Genomic DNA, 18,609 nt, shown 5'->3' on the forward strand with positions numbered 1-18,609 from the left:
AGTATATTAATTGGATTAAAGCATTATATAAGGGACCATTAGCGAAAGTGACAGTAAATGGACATGTATCAAAACAATTTAACTTAAGCAGGTCAACACGACAGGGATGCCCACTATCACCTTTATTGTTTGCGTTAGCTATAGAACCACTAGCAGAATTGATAAGAACAGATAATAATATAAAAGGAATAAAAATAAAAGACAAGGAATATAAAATCAGTTTATTTGCGGATGATGTTATAGTGTACTTAACAGAACCAGAACTATCAATAAAAGAATTATATAAGAAATTGAAGGAATATGGAGAAGTGTCGGGTTACAAGATAAACGTCAATAAAAGTGAAGCAATGCCTATGAATAATGCGGATTTCTCAAAATTTAAGAAGGAATCACCATTTAGATGGCAAATGCAAGCAATAAGATACCGAGGTGTACAAATAAACAAAAATCTCGGCCAACTATATAAACTCAATTATCACCCACTAATGAAAAAATTACAGGACGATTTAGAGCATTGGAAAGATTTACCACTAACACTAATAGGAAGGATAAACTGTATTAAAATGAACATTTTTCCAAGGATATTATACTTATTTCAGGCATTGCCAATACAACTGACAGAGAAATTCTTCAAGGAGTTAAAGAAAATAATAAGGAAATTTTTATGGAGAGGGGGGGAAACCGAGGATAGCACTAGATAAATTAACAGAATGGTATAAACAAGGAGGCTTACAACTGCCAAACTTTAAAAATTATTATAGAGCCGCACAATTAAGATACCTATCAGATTTTTATCAAACAAGGGAAAAGCCAGATTGGACGAGATTAGAATGAGATAAAATAGGGGAAAAGATACCTGAACACATATTATATAAATGGGATGAAAAATTGGTACAACATAGAAGTTCTCCAGTATTACATCATCTCCTCAATATTTGGAAGAAGATTCATGTAGAAAGAAATAAAACAAATTATCAATTACCAAAACTAATATTGACGCAAAACAAGTTACTCCCTTTTACAATAGATAACCTTTCCTTTCGAGAATGGGAAAAAAAAGGGATTAAAAGAATAGAAAATTGTTTTTCAGGAAATAGATTCTTATCCTTTGAACAAATGAAAGATAAGTACAATATAACTGGAGATACAGCGCTGGCATATTACCAATTGAGATCCTACTTGAAGGATAAATTAGGAAGCAGTTTGAGTTTGCCAGAGGGAAGTAACCTTGAATATGTGATTACAGATACAATGTTAATCAAAAGATTTATAACAAATATGTATATTAAACTGCAAGAAAAGGAGAATGAGGAAACAAATGGTAAAACTAAACAAAAATGGGAACAAGATTTAAATATAAAGATAAAAAAGGAAACATGGGAGAAGTTATGCTCCGGAACGATGAGAAATACAATAAATATGAGGTTACGTATGATACAATATAACTGGATACACAGGCTATACATTACACCTCAAAAGTTAAATAAATGGGACCCAACAATATCTGATAGATGTTTTCGATGTAAAAAAGAAATGGGAACAACAATTCATGCAATCTGGACATGTGAGAAAGTAAAAAAATTTTGGGAAGATCTAAATCAGATATTAAATAAAATAACAGAAAATAATATACCAAAGAATCCAGAGATCTTCCTCCTAAGTAACGTAAAAAATAAAGAATTTGGAATTGATTTGGAGGATGCACAAAAAAGATTTGTTAAGATAGCTCTAGCCGTAGCAAAAAAATGTATTATGTCAACCTGGAAATTGGAAGATAATTTGAAAATACAACAATGGTATATAGAAATGAATAAATATATTCCATTAGAAAAAATAATATATAGTTTTAGAAATAATATTGAAATATTCAAACAAATATGGGAGCCTTACATTAAATACAATAGCGAAAACCTACCGGGGACAATCATTACCTAAGTTAACGGAAGGAAAAGGAAATGAAAAGAATGGACTCAGTAGAATTTCTGGTGTATTTTTATTGAATGACAACATTGTCTGACTGGTTTAATGTATCCTAGAGTTTATACCTTAAATGGACGGGAGGGGGGAGGTAGGGAGGGTGGGATGGGAGGAGGGGAGGGAGAAAATGGCACTGTATATGTGTGAAAAGGAAAAAGTGTGTATCATGGTTAATGTGGTTTATGGTGTGAAAAATAAAAAATTTTAAAAAAAACTTTATCATAACATCCCAACTCCTGTACTCGGTACTTTGATTTATGAAGGCCAAGATGCAAAAAGCTCTCTTTACAACCCTGTCCACCTGTGAAGCCACTTTCAGGGAATTATGTACCTGTATTCCCAGGTCCCTCTGTTCTACCCCACTCCTCATGCCCGACTATTTACCATGTTTGTCCTTTCTTGGTTAGTCCTTCCAAAATGCAACACCTCACACGTCTGCATTAAATTCCATCTGTCATTTTTTTTTCACACCGTGAACCATATCAATCAAAATACATACAAACATTTCCCTCTTAAGCAGGTCAACACGGCAGGGATGCCCACTATCACCCTTATTGTTCGCGTTAGCTATAGAACCACTAGCAGAATTGATAAGAACAGATAATAATATAAAAGGAATAAAAATAAAAGACAAGGAATATAAAATCAGTTTATTTGCGGATGATGTTATAGTGTACTTAACAGAACCAGAACTATCAATAAAAGAATTATATAAGAAATTGAAGGAATATGGAGAAGTGTCGGGTTACAAGATAAACGTCAATAAAAGTGAAGCAATGCCTATGAATAATGCGGATTTCTCAAAATTTAAGAAGGAATCACCATTTAGATGGCAAATGCAAGCAATAAGATACCTAGGTGTACAAATAAACAAAAATCTCGGCCAACTATATAAACTCAATTATCACCCACTAATGAAAAAATTACAGGACGATTTAGAGCATTGGAAAGATTTACCACTAACACTAATAGGAAGGATAAACTGTATTAAAATGAACATTTTTCCAAGGATATTATACTTATTTCAGGCATTGCCAATACAACTGACAGAGAAATTCTTCAAGGAGTTAAAGAAAATAATAAGGAAATTTTTATGGAGAGGGGGGGAAACCGAGGATAGCACTAGATAAATTAACAGAATGGTATAAACAAGGAGGCTTACAACTGCCAAACTTTAAAAATTATTATAGAGCCGCACAATTAAGATACCTATCAGATTTTTATCAAACAAGGGAAAAGCCAGATTGGACGAGATTAGAATGAGATAAAATAGGGGAAAAGATACCTGAACACATATTATATAAATGGGATGAAAAATTGGTACAACATAGAAGTTCTCCAGTATTACATCATCTCCTCAATATTTGGAAGAAGATTCATGTAGAAAGAAATAAAACAAATTATCAATTACCAAAACTAATATTGACGCAAAACAAGTTACTCCCTTTTACAATAGATAACCTTTCCTTTCGAGAATGGGAAAAAAAAGGGATTAAAAGAATAGAAAATTGTTTTTCAGGAAATAGATTCTTATCCTTTGAACAAATGAAAGATAAGTACAATATAACTGGAGATACAGCGCTGGCATATTACCAATTGAGATCCTACTTGAAGGATAAATTAGGAAGCAGTTTGAGTTTGCCAGAGGGAAGTAACCTTGAATATGTGATTACAGATACAATGTTAATCAAAAGATTTATAACAAATATGTATATTAAACTGCAAGAAAAGGAGAATGAGGAAACAAATGGTAAAACTAAACAAAAATGGGAACAAGATTTAAATATAAAGATAAAAAAGGAAACATGGGAGAAGTTATGCTCCGGAACGATGAGAAATACAATAAATATGAGGTTACGTATGATACAATATAACTGGATACACAGGCTATACATTACACCTCAAAAGTTAAATAAATGGGACCCAACAATATCTGATAGATGTTTTCGATGTAAAAAAGAAATGGGAACAACAATTCATGCAATCTGGACATGTGAGAAAGTAAAAAAATTTTGGGAAGATCTAAATCAGATATTAAATAAAATAACAGAAAATAATATACCAAAGAATCCAGAGATCTTCCTCCTAAGTAACGTAAAAAATAAAGAATTTGGAATTGATTTGGAGGATGCACAAAAAAGATTTGTTAAGATAGCTCTAGCCGTAGCAAAAAAATGTATTATGTCAACCTGGAAATTGGAAGATAATTTGAAAATACAACAATGGTATATAGAAATGAATAAATATATTCCATTAGAAAAAATAATATATAGTTTTAGAAATAATATTGAAATATTCAAACAAATATGGGAGCCTTACATTAAATACAATAGCGAAAACCTACCGGGGACAATCATTACCTAAGTTAACGGAAGGAAAAGGAAATGAAAAGAATGGACTCAGTAGAATTTCTGGTGTATTTTTATTGAATGACAACATTGTCTGACTGGTTTAATGTATCCTAGAGTTTATACCTTAAATGGACGGGAGGGGGGAGGTAGGGAGGGTGGGATGGGAGGAGGGGAGGGAGAAAATGGCACTGTATATGTGTGAAAAGGAAAAAGTGTGTATCATGGTTAATGTGGTTTATGGTGTGAAAAATAAAAAATTTTAAAAAAAACTTTATCATAACATCCCAACTCCTGTACTCGGTACTTTGATTTATGAAGGCCAAGATGCAAAAAGCTCTCTTTACAACCCTGTCCACCTGTGAAGCCACTTTCAGGGAATTATGTACCTGTATTCCCAGGTCCCTCTGTTCTACCCCACTCCTCATGCCCGACTATTTACCATGTTTGTCCTTTCTTGGTTAGTCCTTCCAAAATGCAACACCTCACACGTCTGCATTAAATTCCATCTGTCATTTTTTTTTCACACCGTGAACCATATCAATCAAAATACATACAAACATTTCCCTCTTAAATATACACAGTGGCATTTTCTCCCTTTTTTTCCCCCCTACCTTCCCTCCCCCCTTCCCACCCCCCTCCAAACCCATTAAACGTTCAACATATACAATACAATAAAACCATTAAACAATGTCTTCAGACCTTTTTTCCAGCTGGTCCAGATCCCTCTGCAAGCTTTGAAAACCTTCCTCACTGTCCTCAACGCCTCCAATCTTAGTGTCACCTGCAAACTTGTTGATCCAATTTACCACATTATCATCCTGATCATTGATATAGATGACAAACAACAATGGTCCCAGCACCGATTCCTGAGGCACACCATTAGTCACAGGCCTCCAGCCTGAGAAGCAACCATCCACTACTACTCTCTGCCTTCATCCGCCCAGATATTGTCTAATCCAGTTCACTACTTCACCATTAATACCAAGTGTCTGGACCTTCTTGATTAACCTCCCATGTGGGAACTTGTCAAAGGCCTTACTAAAGTCCATGTAGAAACATCCACAGCCTTTCCTTCATCAACTTTCTTGGTAACCTCCTCGGTAAACTCTACAAGATTGGTTAAACACGAACTCCATCAAAGCCATGTTGACCACGATCCAAATAATTGTGTATCCGATCTCATAGAACTGCTTCACAGTGTAGGCCCCTCAGCCCCCAACATTGTGCTGATCATGGAAAGCCACTCCACAGCAATCACCCTCTCCCATGGGCTGCTGTGACCTTCCTGTGGGAACGACTGTCCAGCCTGGACCAGCCCAGCATGCGACCCAATGCCACGGAACCTGCCCTGGGACTTCCAGTCCGGTGACTGACCTTGATGTGAATAGCCCGTCCTCTGACAGCTCCTTGTTGCCAGGGTTTTCCAGACTCCTGGTGCTGCTCTCACTGCCTGGGGTCTGAGGGTCCAGCCCCACGGTGAGCAGTTCCCTCTCGCCATGGCGTCTCGACACCAGAACTCCATCAGTGTGAATCACACCCCCGTTACCACCGCAGACAGTCTGGAAGGAAACACATGTACATGGACACATGAGCACATACATACACACATGCCAACATACACTGATACACATACACATGCATGGACACACATGCACAAGCAGACACACATACACACACATGGGGACACACACACATGCACGGACACACACATAAACGTGCACACGCATGGGCACACATACATACACAGACACACACATAAACATATACAAACACACACATGCACACAGGGTAACATACATGCATGTACACCTGAGCACAGACATGCGGATGGACATATGGGCACATCCACACACGCCACACACAAGCATTCACATATATTCAAATACACAAATGTAGAATTAATAACACACAAACACAAATATAAACCCAGAGACACATGATCAGACACAGACAAAAGCACAGACCTACACACACGCCCTGAAGAAGAGAATGTCAATGGGTGATCTTTCCGTGTCCAGCGCCATGTGAGTCTGTGGAGGGACGGGTACCTGCTGGTGAGCGGACACTGACGGCAGCTCCTGTGAAGTCACCCCGACAGCCACACTGTTCCGCTGTTCCACCTGGCCATCCAGCAGCTGCAGATGTGCAGAGACTGTACACTGCACCTCCTGCAAGGTAAACCACAGCTGGAGCTCACATCTGGCGGGCACGTCAAGGACAGCAGGCCACTGTCTCGATGACCCCAGCTCTGCCCACTCTCTCACCTGTCTCCTCCACTCGCCACACAAAGGGAGGGGATGGGGGGGTCATAAGGGGGAAACGGGAGTCACAGGGAGGAGATGGGAAGGTCACGGGGAGTGGGTTGGGACAGAGGTCACGGGAAGGGAATGGGAGGGTTAGATAGATGGGGTGTCATGGGAAGGGGATAGGGTCAGGGATCTGATCCTGGGGTGAGGGGGAGGATCCTGGGGTTAGTGTCACAACCCTCGGGTGAGGGTCACGACCCTGGGCTGAGGGTTACACCGGGGTTACTGCTGGCACCATCCCGTCCCATCGAGAGGTTGGTCCCCGCACTCACCGCCCACTTCTGGCAGAGTTCATCCTGCAGCATTGTAACCGCTTGGCGCTTCCGCGGTGAGGCCACCGACTGGACCCGCGCGGTGGCCTCCAGGAACCAGCTCAGAGTCTCCGTGTTGAAGCTCTGCATCAAGTCCTGTGGGAAGCACCCAAACACCTGGCACATACACCCTGCAGCTCCCATAGCCCAAATGAAGCGGGAAAAGCTCCCAACCTCCCACCGTACCAACCAGGCCCTCACCCCCTCCCACCATACACCCACCCCCATCCACTGTACACCCACCTCCCCACCCCACCCTCCCTCCCCTCCCACAGTACACCTACCCCCTCTCCCTCCCACTGTACACCTACAGCCACCCCTTCCCACTGTACGCCCACTCCCAAACCCTCCCACCAGACACCCACCTCCACCCACCGTACACCCAGCCCCTCTCCCTCTACCGTACACGCACCCCCACCCTCCCTCCCCTCCACCATACACCTACCCCTTCCCCCTCCCACTGTACACCTACACCTACCTCCTCCCACCATACACCCACCCCCTTCCACTGTACATCCACCCCCACCCCCTCCCACCGTACACCCACCCCCACCTACCGTACACCCATACCCTCCCCCTCCCACTACACACCCACACCCACCATACGCCCACCCCCACCCAACTCCCACCCTCCCCTCCACCCCTACCTTCCCCACCTGCTGCCCCGACCCCGGGTGGTTGAACCTGGGTCCCGGCCGTGGACATCGTGACCTGGGCCCTACCTGGTGCCGCGCCCTGAGTTGCTCGGGGCTCCCTCTGGCCCAGAGGAAGGTCTCTGCTCCCTGGATGCAGCCTTCGATCTTCCTCTTTGCCTCCATGAACTCCTGCTGCTCATTAGCCAGTTGCTCGGACAACCCGTGGCCAAGCCCAGGGGAGGCAGCCACAGCTTCCTGTAAACCAGACACACAGGTCCAGGGTCGGGCACAACACACCCCCAGGCCCTTCAGCCCACTACGGCCATGCTGACCCTCCCTGATACATGGATGATCCAAATGCCCCCCCCATCCCTTACTCTGGCAGTACGTTCCACACACCCACAACCCCCTCCCTTGTCAAAAACATGCCCCTCAAATGTTGATACATCTCCCCCTTCACTTCAATTCTCTGCCCTCGGAGTTTACACCCTCCAGCCCTGTCAAACACCTCCAGTCCTGTGAGTATAAACCTGGCCTGTCCATCCCTCCAACCCCGACACTGCACACTGCCATCCCAACCCCTCCCAGACTGTCCTGTCCCAGACCCACCCCGACCGTCCTGTTCCAGACCCATCCTGACCCCTCCAACCCAGACCATCCTGTCCCAGATCCACCCTGACCCCTCCAACCCAGGCCATCCTGACCCAGACCCACCCCAGATGCTCCCACCCCGACTGTCCTGTCACAGACCAACTCCAACCCAGACCATCCCACAAGATCATTAGACCATAAGATAGGAGCAGTAGACCATTCAGCCCATTGATCCGCTCTGCCATTCCATTATGAGCTGATCCATTCTCCCACTCAACCCCACTCCTCTGCCCTCTCCCCATAACCTTTGATACCCTGACTATTCAGATACCCATCAATCTCTGCTTAAATGCACCCAAAAACCTGGCCTCCACAGCCACCTGTGGCAGAAAATTCCAGAGGTTCCCCACTCTCTGGCTGAAGAAATTCCTCCACATCTCTGTTTTAAACGGGTGCCCTTAATTCAGAAGTGGTGCCCCCTTGTCCTAGACTCTCCCACCATGGAAAACAACTTTCCCCTTTCCCCCCCCCCCCCCTCATTCTTCTGAACTCCAAAGAGTCCAGGTCAAGAGCTGTTCAACATTCCTCGTGCTAATCCTTTCATCCCAGGAATTATTCCTGAGAATCTTCTCTGAACCCTCTCCAATGCCCGCACATCCTTTCTTAAATAAGGTGCCCAAAACTGTAGCCCATCCTCCAAGTGAGGCCTCACCAGTGCCTTATAAAGCCTCAACATCACATCCTTGACCCAGACCAACCCAGATCACCCACAACCAAATGACCTTAGCTCAAACCATCAGGGTGGTCCCAGACCTTCCCAGGTGGTCACAGACATTCTCAGGTGGTCCCCGACCATTCTGAGTGGCCCCAGCCCAGGAACGCAGCCACCAGTTGGCCACTCCCTCAGCAATAAAGACACCAGGTGAAACAGTGGGATGGGGAACCACCAGATCAACACTGACTTCCATGATCCCATCGTCAGCTCACAGAAGACAGATCCATGAGCTCCCAAGAAAGGTAGCGCCCCTTCTCTACCTGTGGGTCGTGCTCATCCGCAGAGAGCTCCCTGGAATATTTCAGGAACAGCGACACATATGTTATAACTGATTTCTCATCAGGATTTTCAATAGTAAGATCTGGAGATGGAAGGAACCCTGATCAGTGCCAGACATTGCAAAATTAACACCTTGGTATCCGCTCCCAGGGATATGAAATTTAAACAGAAACCTCACCACCAACCCCTGGATCAGACTCCAGCCTGTACCCCACTCCAGAGGATCTGTTATTCTATATATAAACCCGCTGTACCCCTGGATCAAATCCCAGCCTGTACCCCACTCCTGGGGATTTGTTATTCTACATACAACCCCCTGAACCCCTGGATTAGATCTCAGCTTGTAGCCCACTCCCGGGGATCTGTTATTCTACATTTAATCCCCCTGAACCCCTGGATTAGACCCCAGCCTGTACCCCACTCCCAGGGATCTGTTATCCTATATATAACCCTGCTGAACCCCTGGATCAGATCCCAGCTTGTATCCCACTCCCGGGGATTTGTTATTCTTCTTATAACACCCCAGAACCCCTGGATCAGACCCCAGCCTGTACCCCTCTCTCAGGGATCTGTTATTCTACATATAACCCCCACTGAAATGCTGGATCAGACCCCAGCCTGTACCCCACTCCTGTGGATCTGTTGTTCTACATATAACCCCCCCGAACCCCTGGATCAGATCCCAGCCGTACCCCTCTCTCAGGGATCTGTTATTCTATATATAACCCCCCTGAACCCCTGGATCAGATCCCAGATTGTACCCCACTCCCGGGGTACTGTAATTCTATATATAAATCCCTTGATCCCCTGGATCACATCCCAGCCTGTAACCCTCCCTCAGGAATCTGTATTTTACATATAACCCCACTGAACCCCTGGATCAGACCCCAGCCAGTACCCCACTCCTGGGGATCTGTGACTCTATATATAAACCCCCCCCGAACCCCTGGATCTGATTCCAGCCTGTGACCCACTCCCGGGAATCTGTTTTTCAATATATAAACCCCCCCGAACCCCTGGATCAGAGCTCAGCCTGTGACCCACTCCCAGGAATCTGTTTTTCAATTTATAAACCCCCTGAACCCCTGGATCAGAGCTCAGCCTGTAATCCGCTCCTAGGGATCTGTTATTCTATATATAATCCCCCAAACCCCTGGATCAGATCCCAGCCTGTAACCCTTTCTCAGGAATCTGTTATTCTACATATAGCCCCCACAAACCCCTGGATCAGATCCAAACCTGTAACCCTCACACAGGTATCCGTTATTCTATATATAATCCCCCTCCCTCCACCGAACCCCTGGATCAGACCCCAGCCTGTGACCCTCTCTCAGGATTCTGTTATTCTACATATAACCCCCCTGAACCCCTGGATCAGATCCCAGCCTGTACCCCATTCCTGGGGATCTGTTATTTTATATATAAACCCTCCATACCCCTGGATCAGACCCCAACCTGTGACCCTCTCCCAGGGATCTGTTGTTCTATGTATAGAACAGAACACTACACTACAGCACAGATCCTTCAGCCCTCAATGTTGTGCCGACCCATATATATTACTAAACCCTCCCTATTCCGTAACCCTCTATTTTACTTTTATCCATGTCCCTGTCTAAGAGTCTCCTAAATGTCCCAAATGTTCCAGCCTCGACCACCATCCCCTGACAAGGCATTCCAGGCCCCCACTACTCTCTGTATAAGAAATGTACCCCTGACGTCTCCTCTAAATTTCCTTCACTTTGTACACACATCCTCTGGGGTTTGATGATCCCACCTTGGGAACAGGTGCTGATTCTCCACCCTATCTATGCCCCTCAGAATCTTGTCAACCTCTATCAAGTCTCCTCTCATCCTTCTACGCTCGAAAAAGTCCCATCTCTGTTAACCTCGCCTCATGAGACATGTTTTCCAATCCAGACAACCTCTTGGTGAATCTCCTCTGCCCCCTCTCCATAGCTTCCACATCCTTCCTGTAATGAGGTGACCAGAACTGAACACAATCCTCCAAGTGTGGTCTTACCAGAGAAACCCCAAATCCCTGGATCAGACCACCAGTGACCACCCCCACTCATAGGGACCCTCTCCCACCTAACCATCACTCTCTCTGGGAAACAGCTCACCTTGTGTCTCCAATATCCTGGGGATACCCAGCTTGGTGTCGGCGATGCTGAAGACCATCTCCAGGTTCTGGGAATCAGGCCTGTGCTGGAACAATGTGGTGTCGAGCAGGCCAGGCTGAAGAGCGTTAATCACAGCAGCGAAGGCCAGGCCGTTCCTCCAGCTCCCACCAAAGTCCTGGATGTTGATGGGCATTTCCCTGGAACACAAGGGACAGCGCTGATACTGGCTCCACTGTGGGGACACCGTCTGCTTCGCAGAGGGGACACAGCATGCTCCAGCATGGAGGCTCGGCACTCTCACTGCCTCTGCCGTAGGGGTGGGGGGGGGCGGGTATAGCACTCTCACTGGCTCTGCCGTGGTGGGAAGTATGCCACTCTCACCGGCTCTTGCCTGGGAACATGATGCCGACACTGGCTCTGCCATGACTGTATGGTGTTCTCACCAGCTCCACGGTGGGGACACAGCCCACTCCACCGTAGGGGACACAGCCCGTTCCGCCATGGGGGACACAGCCCGCTCCACTGTGGGGGGCACAACCCACTCCACCTTGGGGACACAATCTGCTCTGCCATTGTGAAACAGCACGCTCTACCCTGGGGGATATAGCCTGCTCTATCATGGAGCCACAACCCACTCCACCGTTGTGACACAACCCGCTCCGCTGTGGGGACACATGGGCAAGCCCTCAAATCCAGGTCCCGCCAACACATCAGGAGTGGCCGAATGGCTCTATTAAAAAGACGTGCCTGCATCATGGGTCAGTGACCCTGGCACCCACGCACATGTGGACCCTGATCCTCTCTTTATGCGACCCCGACCCTCATTGCATGACCTCTGACCTGCTCCCCGTGTGATGCTTGACCCTCACACTGCATGAACCCTGACCCTCTCCTTGTGCAACTTCTGACTCCCTGCCTGCATGATCCCTGACCTGCTCCTCACGTGACCTGATCCATTCCCGATGTGACACCTGACCTGCTCTCCATGTGACCCGTCCCTCTCCCTGTGCAACTCCTGATCCCACTGGTGCTCACCTGGCCTTGTCCTGGGCCCACTGCAGCAGTGCCTGCTTTGCCGATGTGCTGCCCATAGAGTGGAGATGGCCCAAGTGGGTGGGAGGAGCCCGTGGGGTTGATGTGTGTTCCTGGGGGGTGGGCTTCAGCCGCAACCTCCTCGTCAGCTGCTCTAGCTGGGCCCAGAATGACTTGGTTAATGGAGCATGGAGTGTCCGGATGAACACACGGCCATCAGTGCGGGTCCACAACACAGTCCCTCGCCCCCATCCTCCACCCCATCCCCCGACCCATCCTCCACCCCAACCCTCTGTCCCACGCCCCATCCCATGCCCCCTCCCTCCGCCCCTCTCTCTCCGCTCCTGTCCGTGCACTCCCGTCCCTCCACCCCTTCCCTGCCTCGTCCCTCTGCCCCGTCCTTCCGCCCCATCCCTCTGCCCCATCCCTCCATCCCTTCCCCCACCCCATTCTCTGCCCCCATCCATCCCTCCACCCAGTCCCTCTGAACAAGTCCATAACGCTGACCCCAACACATGAGCAGACTCAGTCTCTTCCCAAATTACACTCCTCACCCCCCCGGCTGCTGCACCATGATTACACCTCCCACCATGTACCCAGGGAAACCCACCCCGTCACGAGGAGCGTCCGTCCAAACTCCATACAGACAGTGCCCAAGGTAGCCTTTGATTTTTCAGGAGTTGGGGAGCATGCGTTTGGAGGAGCTGGGTTGTGCAATGATGTCACGGCACTGCAGACCAATCAGCATTGGTGATCTTGGTCATGTGACATGTTGGGAGCCGGTGGAGTGATGTACCCACCTGGAAGTGCTGGATAATGGTCCACACCAAGCCCATGATGACGGTGGGCGTCCCCTCCACAACGTCCGACACGTTGATGTTCACCAGCTTCACCTGAAACACCAAGCCTTGGAGGTCAGGGACGGTGCACCAGAGAGCACAGGGGTCAAGGGTCATGCACCAGAGAACAGGGGTCAGGGACTGTGTACTAGAGTACATTAGGGTCAAGGACCACATACTGGAGTACACAAGGATCGGTGTCCACGCACCAGCAAGAATGGGGGTCAGCGTTTGTGTATCAGAATGCACAGGGGTCCTGGACCATGGACTTGAGAGTGCAGAGGTCTGGGAGCACGAACCAATGAGAGCAAGTGTCAGGGTCCATATACTGGAACGCACAGGGTTCATGGACCATGAACGAGAGTGTATGGGGATCAGGGACTGCATACAGGAGCATGGAAACCTGGGACCATGTACTGAAGCACACAGGGGTCAGGGACGCGAACCAGACACAGGGGTCTGGGACCATGTACTGGAGCACACAGGGGTCTTGGACCATGTACTGGACAACACAGGGATCTGGGACCATGTACTGGACAACACAGGGGTCTGGGACCATGTACTGGAGAACACAGGGGTCCAGGACCGCCCCTCACGAGGGAAATACCCTTTGAGCCAAATGAACACTTACCCCCCTTCCCTGCAGGAATGCCAGAGCAGTGGCCACGTTGGCCCATCGGTGGATGGGGTGGTCCCGGCTTCCCTCATGGACCTGCCAGGAGTGACACACGGGGTTTGCACAGCCAAGTCCCCATCCACACCCACCCCACACCCCCTCTCCCACACACCCCTGGCCCACATCCCTCTTCCCACCCCCTCTCCAATTCTTCTCTCCTCTCTCTCCCCCCCTCTACACCTCCTCCGCTTCCCAACCCCTCTGCCCATCCACCTTCCCACTCTCCCCCTCCACCACCCTGCCCCTCCTCCACCACCCCCTCTTCCCCTCCACGAAACCCCTCTACCCCCTCCTCCACCCCCTCTTCTCCTCCACTACACCCGTCCCCTCCTCCACCACACCCTTGCCCCTCCACCACCCCCTCTTCCCCTCCTCTACCACACCATTGCTCCTCCACCACCCTCCTCATGGTGATGTTATGTGGTCAAGTATCCCAGAATGCCCCATACGTAGCCCAGCAGTGCTGGTGAGCCTCCCAGAATACATTGGGGAGGGTGGGGCCATGGTGCCATGTGGTCTGTGTGACCTCCCTGTGGTCAGATGGACACGGGTCAGTCTTTCACTCACCAGCTGCTCTCCAGAGAGACCCTCCAGCAGGTCCAGGAGCAGGTGTCCATCCCGCAGGTCCTGGAACAGGTCTTGGACCATGGAGGGAGTCCGGTGCTGTTGGGGGACAAGAGCAAGAGGTGACTGCCTGGTAGAGATTGGGCAACCCTCCAGCTCCAGCTCCTGGCTCCGCAGACACCGCAAGGCTGAGATAAAACCCAGAGCGGACGCAAATATCCAGCTAGAGTGAAACAGGAAAGTCTGTAGGCACCGCAGTTGAAGAGAAACTCAGCAGGTCCAACCATGTCCATTATGCAGCAAAGATAGAAAAACAGAACCGATAATTCAGGCACTTCCTCAAGGTCTGGCAGCCGCCCAAATTAAATGGTCGGGGGAGAGGCACAGTCCCACTGGCAGGAGGTGGATCAGGAGGTGGGGACACAGCAGCAGCAGAGGGGGGACAGCTCTGTGAATGGAGAAGGAAGGGATGGGGAGCTGAAGGGAAGGAGATGGGGGAAGGGGGAGTGGGCTCGTAGAAACCGTAGAAGTTGATGTTAATGCCATCCGGTTGGAGAGAGGGCCCAGATGAAAAATCAAGGTAGTATACAAGGTCACGGACAGACATGAGCATGGGACTGGGGCACAAAATTGAAGTGGTTGGCCACATGGAGGTCTCTGTCACTAATATGGATAGAGCAAAGGAGCTCAGCAAAGTGATCTCCCAGTCTGCGCCTAGTCTCTCCAATGTAGAGACAGCCACAATGGGAACACAGGATGCAGTAGATCACTCCCACCGATACACAAGTGAAGTGTTGCTTCACTTGAAAGGACTGTTTGGGGCCCCGAATGGTGGTGACGGTCAAGCAGTGACTGTGGAGGCAGAAGTGAGAAAGAGGGACCACTAAAGCTGGGTGGGAGAAGAAGACCAAGCCCCCACTGGTCACGGCCAACATTGGCTTCAACCTCCAGCCAGTCCAGGGTACCCTCCAGCGACAGATGCAGTGTCCCCAGCCCTCTCCCTCCATTACACTCCCCCCCACCAACATATTCAATGCCCCATCCCACCCTTCACCCCCCTCCAACCACCGTCAGGCCCCAGCCCCCCTGCTCCTACCTTTGCCAGCTGGGCATTGACCCAGTGGGTGAACGTTCGCTTCTGCGCAAGTTCCTGTTGGGCTGGTAGCACAAGGTGAACACAGAGTTAGGGAAATGGCAGCTCTCGCCAGAGCAGCAACACTGGCTCCACTGGCAGCTCACCCACTCACACACTGGGTCTCACACACACCACCCACACTCCAGGTCTCACCCACCCACACACTGGGTCTTTCACACACACCCACCCACACATTGGGTCTCACACACACACACACACACACACACACACACATGCACTGTCTCACACACACCCACCCTCACACACACCCATCCGCACACACACTCTGTCACACACACACTGCTTCACACATTGCCAGTGTCTCTCCCACACACCCTGACAGACTCTCCTGTTGGAAGTCGAACAGCCTAGTCAATCGGAGGCTGTGCTGTGGTCTGAGGGTTTGTGTGGGATGGTCCCAGGAATTGAAATGGCTGCATTGGTGTGTCCCGGAGTAACAGGGATAGATCCATGGGAGACTAGAATATTGGATATTGGAAGAGGTAAACATTTATATATCCCTACATCTCCTTAACCTGGAAAGTGTTCAGAAAAGACTCGGTGAAGTTACGGGAACTGGGCGGGTGGGGGGGGGCTTGAGTTGGGGAGACTGGAGAGGTGGTCGCCTCCCTGGAGAGTAGGAAGCTGAGGGGGAGCTTTAGAGGTTTATAAAATGGATAAGGTGAATGGCCAGTCTTTTCCCCAGGGTCAGGGAGTCCAAAATTGGAGTGTGGGGGAATCAACCAAGGGATGTGAGAGGCACCTTCTTCACATGGAGGGTGGTGGGTGTGTGGAATGAGCAACCCACAGGAAGTGGGAAGGGTGGGGATGGTGACATTCACTGAACCGGCTGCATCACCGTCTGGTCCGGGGACACCAACACCCCTGACTGTAAAACCCTCCAAAAGGTCGTGGACACAGCCCTGGACATCACAGGCAAAACCCTCCCCACTATTGAGAACATCTACAGGGAACACCCACACCACCCAGCACACACTCTGTTCTCACTGCTGCCATCAGGAAAGAGGTGCAGGTACCACAAGACTCGCACCACCAGGTTCAGGAACAGCTGCTTCCCCTCCACCATCAGACTCCTCAACAACAAACTCAATCAGGGACCCATTTAAGGACTCTTACTTGTGCACATTATTGATATATGTGCTCCCTGTATTGCACAGTCAGTTTGTTTACAATTGTTATCCATTTATAGTTCTTCATTTGTTTACATGTTTACACTGTGAACAGTTTAGATTTTGCACTACCAATTAGAGGTGATTCTACCATGCCCACAGGAACAAGGAATCTCAGGGTTGTATGTGACGTCCTGTATGTACCCTGACAGTAAATCTGAAACCTGAATTTGAATCAACTTGCTCATTGTCAGATGTACCGAGATACAAAATAGATTCGGTCAGGGTTGTGGACAGGAAAGGTTTCGAGGGAGATGTATCGAAGGCAGGCAAGTGGGACTAGCTTGGGGAGACCCTATGGTCAGCACAGAAGAGTGGGGTTGAAGGCCTGTTCCTGTCCTAAGGGTGAGGCAGTGCTGAGGTAGCCGATGATTCTGGAGGGAGCTAGTCACCTGGTTTACACACATGGCACCTGTGCCCATCGTCTCAAGTCCAGTTTATTGTCACTGATTGTACAACCCAACGAAACATCGTTCTCCAGTCCTAGATGTAAAACACGCAGACACACAACCAGACATAATACATGTACAGACAAACAGTATGACACAGGATTATATCTAGACAAATAAATAAATAGGCGTACGGTTAACACAACACCCTTACAGCGCCAGAGATCAGGATCCAGTGTCAAATCCCACGCTGTCTGTAGGAGTTTATCTATAAGAGTCTCTAAAATGCCTCCAATGTTGCAGCCTCCATCATCACCCCCTGACAAGGCGTTCCAGGCCCCCACAACTCTCGGTGGAAAAACATACCCTTGACATCTCCCCTCCCCTTAAACAGATGTCCTCTATTTGCTGTTGTTGCCACAGGATTAAGGATCTGGCTGGGTCCTTGATCTATGTTGCCCCAGAATTAAGGATCTGACTGGGTCCCCGATCTATGTTGCCCTAGGATTAAGGATCTGGCTGGGTCCCCAATCTATCCTGCCCCAGGATTAAGGTCCTGGCTGGGTCCCCGATCTATGTTGCTCCAGGATTCAGGGACTGGTTGAGTCCCTGATCAATATTGCCCCAGGATTAAGGATCTGACTGGGTCCCCGATCTATGTTGCCCCAGATTAAGGATCTGGCTTTGTCCCTGATCAATATTGTCCCAGGATTAAGGATCTGGCTGGGTCCCCAATCTATTTTGCCCCAGGATTACGGATCTGACTGGGTCCCCGATCTATGTTACCCCAGGATTAAGGGACTGGCTGAGTCCCTGAACTATGTTGCCCCAGGATTAAGGTTCTGGCTGGGTACCCAATCTATGATGCCCCAGGATTAAGGATCTGACTGGGTCCCCGATCTATGTTACCCCAGGATTAAGGGACTGGCTGAGTCCCTGAACTATGTTGCCCCAGGATTAAGGTTCTGGCTGGGTACCCAATCTATGTTGCCCCAGGATTAAGGATCTGGCTGGGTCCCCGATCTAAGCCCATCCTCATCTATTTAATATCCATCAAGTTTCTCTCATTTTCTGTCACTCCATAGAGAAAAGTCCAAGTTCTCAATCTTAAAGGCAGTCGGACAGGTCCTCGAATGAGTAGGGCCCAGAGTTAATTTGGGCAAAAAGGAGGATGGACAGCAGAGACCTGATGGGTTGAAGGGCCTGTTTCCATCCTGTACAACTTGGTGATTGTTAGAAATGACATGCTAATGGGGAGGGGGTCATGGAATATGATGAGTTTCTGTTAAATGATTGGCGGTAGGGCAGAACAGGCTCAGAAGGCTGAGTGGCCTCCTGCTGCTTCAGCTCCTGTCAGTGGGGATCCTGGGAAGCGAGGGGCAGTGGTGAGATCAGCCAGCACTCACACCTGCTCACCCTCGGGCTCCAGCCCCAGAAGC

General features: G+C 48.6%; 1 protein-coding gene across 7 annotated transcripts in view; it reads right to left on the reverse strand.

Moving 5' to 3' along the window:
• LOC138753173 (nesprin-2-like) overlaps positions 1 to 18,609 on the reverse strand; it is a 93,584-nt gene that overhangs the window by 69,665 nt on the left and 5,310 nt on the right. For 6 of the 7 annotated variants that reach the window (XM_069915795.1, XM_069915799.1, XM_069915796.1 and 3 more), the window contains exons 2-12: positions 15,553 to 15,614; positions 14,460 to 14,555; positions 13,848 to 13,928; positions 13,178 to 13,270; positions 12,381 to 12,535; positions 11,346 to 11,542; positions 9,207 to 9,307; positions 7,668 to 7,835; positions 6,907 to 7,041; positions 6,377 to 6,496; positions 5,703 to 5,887 (exon numbers count right to left, since the gene is read on the reverse strand). In XM_069915795.1, coding sequence (XP_069771896.1) covers positions 5,703 to 5,887; positions 6,377 to 6,496; positions 6,907 to 7,041; positions 7,668 to 7,835; positions 9,207 to 9,307; positions 11,346 to 11,542; positions 12,381 to 12,535; positions 13,178 to 13,270; positions 13,848 to 13,928; positions 14,460 to 14,555; positions 15,553 to 15,614 — 1,393 coding nt within the window. The remainder of the gene's footprint in view (positions 1 to 5,702; positions 5,888 to 6,376; positions 6,497 to 6,906; positions 7,042 to 7,667; positions 7,836 to 9,206; positions 9,308 to 11,345; positions 11,543 to 12,380; positions 12,536 to 13,177; positions 13,271 to 13,847; positions 13,929 to 14,459; positions 14,556 to 15,552; positions 15,615 to 18,609) is intronic. The other variant, XM_069915797.1, reaches the window with a different exon arrangement.

The sequence above is a fragment of the Narcine bancroftii genome, chromosome 2 (assembly GCF_036971445.1).
Source record: "Narcine bancroftii isolate sNarBan1 chromosome 2, sNarBan1.hap1, whole genome shotgun sequence".
In the NCBI taxonomy this organism is placed as follows: domain Eukaryota; kingdom Metazoa; phylum Chordata; class Chondrichthyes; order Torpediniformes; family Narcinidae; genus Narcine; species Narcine bancroftii.